Source organism: Tupaia chinensis, unplaced genomic scaffold (assembly GCF_000334495.1).
Source record: "Tupaia chinensis unplaced genomic scaffold, TupChi_1.0 Scaffold149686_1, whole genome shotgun sequence".
Lineage (NCBI taxonomy): Eukaryota > Metazoa > Chordata > Mammalia > Scandentia > Tupaiidae > Tupaia > Tupaia belangeri.
Window position 1 is genome coordinate 653,811 of NW_006209531.1, and position 6,021 is coordinate 659,831.

General features: G+C 48.3%; 1 protein-coding gene across 1 annotated transcript in view; it reads right to left on the bottom strand.

Moving 5' to 3' along the window:
• GALNT16 (polypeptide N-acetylgalactosaminyltransferase 16) overlaps positions 1–6,021 on the bottom strand; it is a 111,609-nt gene that overhangs the window by 27,382 nt on the left and 78,206 nt on the right. The window contains exons 7-8 of the mRNA XM_027769469.1: positions 3,797–3,884; positions 149–233 (exon numbers count right to left, since the gene is read on the bottom strand). Coding sequence (XP_027625270.1) covers positions 149–233; positions 3,797–3,884 — 173 coding nt within the window. The remainder of the gene's footprint in view (positions 1–148; positions 234–3,796; positions 3,885–6,021) is intronic.

A 6,021-nucleotide genomic window follows, 5' to 3' on the forward strand; every position in this document is an offset into this window, starting at 1 on the left:
CCCTACAGGCGGGGGCCGAGGGCCCAGAATAGTCAACACTTAGCCTGTGCATCCTCATGAGCCCTGGCAGTTGATATGGCCTCCCAGGAGCCTCTTGGGCCCCTGACCCAGGGAATGAAGGGCCTCCCGGAGCCCCTGCAGCCCTGACCTTATGGGCCTGGTGGGGTCTGTCCGAGTCATCTTCTGATCAAGAGGGATCTGCTCCCACTTGAAATGCAGGCTCCAGTCGAATCCTAAGGGACAGAGCAGGGTGAGGACACGACTCAGGGCAGAGCCCACTGGGAGCTGTTGACCCCCCTCATTCCACCATCCCTTAGGGTGTCCATTGTCCTGAGAACTCTGTGAAGTCATGCCTTCATTCTGAATGAGACAAGCCCCTGCCCTCATGGAGTTTACAATCTGCTGGGTAAGACAGAGACTATAAAAATAAATAAATGTGGGACCAGCAGATTGAGTAATGGTTACATTGCTGGACTCCCTCATAGTCAACTGCTGTTCAAGTCCCGGAACCCTGGGCACGCGTGTGTGTGGGGAATTGCAGCATGGCCATTCCCTTGGGGAGTGATTTCTTGCTTTCTGTCTCTCAAGCGAGCACACATGCCCTATAGCAAAATTCTCTCTTACAAAACAAACAAATAAATAAATGGATAGTACGTCAGTCAGGAGTGGGAAGTTCTTTTTTAAAAGGGAAAGGGAAGAAAGAAAGAGTGCGTGAGTTGGCCTCATATCTCAGCAGTTAAGGGAGCCAGATCCCACATGGTCAACTAGAGTTCAAACCCTGACCCTGGCAGCTGGAAACACACACCAGAAGCATGTGTGTGCATGCCCAAAATTCTGATGCAATAAAGAAATGGAAGAAAAAGGCTTGTGTCATGACAACAACCCATTGGGATTGCTTCTGACTTGGCAAATGCACTCTGACAATTAAAAACAATCAAATGTAGGCTAGCTAGTGGCGGGATCTCACAAGGTTGACTTTGTGGTTCAAGGCCTAGACACGGTGACTTGAAAAACATACGGAGCACATGTATGTGCATGCCCAATGTCCTGAGAGGAGAATGAAGAAGAGAGGATTGCTGTGTGCCCATCCCCCGTGACGGGTGATTTCTTTCTCTCTAAATGTGTGTCTCTGTCTCTTTCTCTGCTAAGCTCATGCATCCTACAACGAACTGCCCCCACCAAAAAATAAAAATAAAAAAGATCACATTTTAGAAAGGGTGCCCATACTACTTTAGTGAGAGCAGTTAGGAAAGGCTCTCATGAGATGACATTGAATAGAGACTTGAGTGAAAGGTGAATCCATGCAGATTTCTGAGGAAAGAGAATTCCAGGCATGAGTAGCATCAAGTGCAAAGACCCTGAGGTGATTTCTCAAAGGGAAAATTGAATCCAATTCCACGACTTAACTAATAGATGAATTCATTTACTGAGATAGCACCCAGCAATAGCACTGTCTGACAGACCTTCCTGCGGCGACAGGAGTACTCTGCACCTGCACTGCCCACTGCGGTAGCTACTAACCTAGGCGACAGGAGCACTCTGTACCTGCACCACCCACCGCGGTAGCTACTGACCTAGGCGATGGGAGCACTCTGCACCTGCACCACCCACTGCAGTAGCTACTAACCTAGGCGACAGGAGTACTCTGCACCTGCACTGCCCACTGCGGTAGCTACTAACCTAGGCGACAGGAGCACTCTGTACCTGCACCACCCACCGCGGTAGCTACTGACCTAGGCGATGGGAGCACTCTGCACCTGCACCACCCACTGCAGTAGCTACTAACCTAGGCGACAGGAGTACTCTGCACCTGCACTGCCCACTGCGGTAGCTACTAACCTAGGCGACAGGAGCACTCTGTACCTGCACCACCCACCGCGGTAGCTACTGACCTAGGCGATGGGAGCACTCTGCACCTGCACCACCCACTGCAGTAGCTACTAACCTAGGCGACAGGAGTACTCTGCACCTGCACTGCCCACTGCGGTAGCTACTAACCTAGGCGACAGGAGCACTCTGTACCTGCACCACCCACCGCGGTAGCTACTGACCTAGGCGATGGGAGCACTCTGCACCTGCACCACCCACTGCAGTAGCTACTAACCTAGGCGACAGGAGTACTCTGCACCTGCACTGCCCACTATGGTAGCTACTAACCTCATTTGGCTACTGAGCACTTGAAATGCAGCTAGTGGGCCAGCCAGGTGGCATGGAGGTCAAGACAGCTAGATCCCATATGGCCAGCTGCACAGTTCTAGTCTGAGACCCAGAGGCTTGAAAAACACAGTAGATGCATGTGTGTATATGCCTAAAATCCTGAAAGGAGAATGGAGGAGAAGGGACTATGGCATGGCCAGTCCCCTTGGGGGGATGCTCTCTCACTTTCTGTCTCTCTCTCTCCCTCTGTCTCTCTCTCTGGAAAGTGCATGCACCCTATAACAAATGAAAAATAATAAGTAAATAAATACAGCTAATACAACTAAGGAACTGAATTTTACATTTTATTCAACTTTAATAAATTTAAATAGCCAAATGTAGCTATCATCTGCTGTATTGGACAGCACAGTGCTGGAGTCTAGGTCAGAGTGGTCCAAAAGAGATAAAATGCAAGGTGGCCACATATGTAATTCTATATGCTCTAGTAGGTCTGACCCTATAGCCTGGTGGTCAAAGGAGTCAGATTCCACCTAGCCCGTGGCAGTTCAAATCCCAGACCCTACAGCTTGACAAACACACTGTGCATGCCAAAAATCCCAACAGGATGGAGAAATGGAGGAGAAGGGATTGCGGCATGACTATGCCCCATAGGGATATACTTTCTTCCTCTCTCTCTCTCTGTCTTTCTCTGGTGAGCACACATGCCCTCTGGGAATAAAAAAAAAATTAAGATGCTCTAATAACCATATTGAAAAAGTAAGAATATATATAATTAATTTGAATAATATTTTAAATGCAATATATCCAAAATACTATCCTTTCAACATGGAATCAATATAAAAAATTGCTTTACATTCTTTCATACTAAGTCTTTGAAACCTGGTACATATTTTATGCTTCTAGCACATCTCAATTTAGACTAGTCACTCATTAAGACTAGTGACATTTCTTTTCTTTTTAAAGAATTATTTATTTGGGGGTCGGCAGGTGGCATGGTGGTTAAAGGCGCTGGACTCCCAAATGGCCGACCCTGGTTCAAGTCCTGGACCTGGCGGCTTGCTTTCTCACTCTCTCTCCCTCTGTCCTTAAAAATTTGACCAGAGAGAGAGAGAGAGAGGGAAAGCAAGAAAGCATGCCACCAGGTCCAGGACTTGAACTGCAGTCAGCCATGTGGGAGTCCAGTGCCTTAACCACCATGCCACCTACTGCCTCAAGACTAGTCACATTTCAAGAGCTCAACAGCCAAATGTGATTAATAGCTACAGGTCTTCATCATCTCTGGGAGGCACATGTTAGGAATTCATGCAAGGCTGAGGGCTCTCCCTCTCTAGTCCCTTTCCCCTAAGACATTTGTCACATCATGGCCTTCTGCTGAGACTTGTGGCCATAGTCCTCGGGCTGGTAGCATTTGGGAAGGATGGCTGGAACCTGCCACTGACTGTTGAAGGCCTGTACCTGGTGGCTCTGGCCCTTTGCCTCCAACCCCAGGGCACTGTCCAATCCTTCTTCATTTTCTCTTTAGAAGGAAGTGGGTGTAAGATTCTCTGGCATAGCTGGATAAAGCACCCATCTAAGGCTTCTGCTTGCCCTTCCCTGCCTCCTTCCAGGTCCAGAGACCTTCCCTGGGAGTGAAACTCACCTCCACGAAGGTCAGCAGATGCTGCAAGGTAGGCAAAATTATCCAGACTGATGACATCGATGATGGGGCTCACTACACGGGTGTGGTCCTAGAAGCAGAGATGTGAAATGATATGAGGCCAGGCACTCCTCTGCATAAAACACCCCAACCACCTGCTCTGGGAAGAAGGCCTCTCTGAGACATGGGGCACCTAGTGCTTCCTGAGGGACATGCCCAGGGCTTCTCTAGGATCCTGGCAGTCTCCTAGGAGCTGTCCTGCCTCACCACACCAGGCTGCTGGACAGTCTCACCAGGATTTCACAAACACAGTACTCCCCCAGTCTCTTCCTTTGATATCATTTTGAGTCCTGCTAGGATCTCACCTCCTCAGTGAAGGCCCTCCTGACTGATGCAGACTAAAGGATTTCTCCCTCTTTTAGACTGCTCTAGACAACTCCCTGGACAATGACTCGTGCGATCTGAGGTGGCTTTTCTGTGACTGGCTTGTACTGCTGTTCTGTTGATCATCATTTACCTTTGTATGTGACTGAGGTGAATCTTCCCAACTGGACCACCAGCAGCTTGAGGGTAGGGGCCCTATGGTCCCTTTATAAACTGGGTGCCAACGCTCTTTTGTCACATCCACTGAAAGGTTGAACTGTCCACTCCCTTTGTCACCTCACAGAACACAAAACCAACTTCAAGACATTGGTGAGTAATGTCGATTTTGCTGAGGTCATTTTGTGGAGAGGTGACGGTGGTGGATTATGGCATACAACACTGGCAAAACATCATCACCCTGCATTAGCCTTCTCTTTCCCCTCCCTCCATGGAAGGCCATAACACAGACTCTTGTTTCTTCTCTTCCTCCATTCAGCTTTGACCGTCCACGTCCTCTTCTTGCAACTGGGAATCCAGCCCTGGTCCTCAGCACACATGCAGGATAATGGAAGCTTGGCAGGTGGTTGATCAGAAGGGACCATCAATGGCTTTTCAATGAGCCATGGGGCCTCACCTTGTTCTTTTTACAGATGTTTTTGTCTGAGATATAATGCACATATCACATTAACTGTTTTTTTCTTTTTTTTAGAGAGAGAGAGATTTTTGCTATAGGGCATGTGTGCTCGCCAGAAAGAGAAAGAGAGATGGAAAGCGAGAAATCACCCCTCAGGAAGATGACCATGCCACAATTCTTTTTCCACCGTTCTCCTCTTGGGATTCTGGGCATACACACACATGCACCAGTGTGAGTTTGAAGCTACCAGGTCTGGGACTTGAACTGTGGTCAGCCACGTGGTAGTCCAGCAATGTAGTCATGATGCCATCTGCTGGTCCCAACATTCACTGTTTTAAAGTGTGCAATTTGATGGGTTTTCAGTATATTCACCCATCACTACTATCTAGTTCCAGAATATTTTCATTACCCCAGCAAGAAATCCTAATCTACTTTCTATTTCTTTTTAAAAATATTTATTTAATTTTTAATTTATTAATATTATTTTTTAATTTGATGAGAAATGGAGAGAGAGAGAAAGAGTGAGAGAGAGCAAGCTGCCAGGTCCAAGACCCAAACCATGGTTGGCCATGTGGGAATCTAGCACCTTAACCAACTGCCGGGCCCTCTACTTTCTATTCCTATGGATTTGCTTATTCTAGATATTTTATATAAACCTAATGATATGCTGTGTGGCCTTTTTTTAAAAAAGAAATATTTATTACTATTATTTTCCAATTTGTCCAGAGAGAGACAAAGAGAAAGGGAAAGTGAGAAAGAAAGCCACCAGGTCTGGGACTTGAACCGTGGTTGGCCATGTGGGAGTCCGGCACCCTTAACCATCATACCACCTGCCAGCCCCGCTCTGTGGCCTTTTATAAGTGACTTTTGCTTCTTTAAGGTTTTCATTTTTTGTGTGTGTGAGAGATTTTTGCTATAGGGCACATGCACTCACCAGAGAGTCAGAGAGACGGAAAGTGAGAAATCACCCTCCAGGGAGGCTGGTCACACCACAATCTCTTCTCCTACATTCTTTTCTCGGGATTTTGGGCACGTATGTACATGCACGTGGTATGAGTTTTAAGCCGCTGGGTCCAGGACACGAACCGCAGTGGACAACATGAAGAATCCAACGATGGGCGCACGCGCCGGGGGCTCCCGCCCCCCAGCACAGCCGCGCGCTGGGAAAGGCCTGGCCGGCGCCCCCCCCCCCACTGGGGGGGTGGCCACGCGGCCGGGGGGGGGGGGGGGG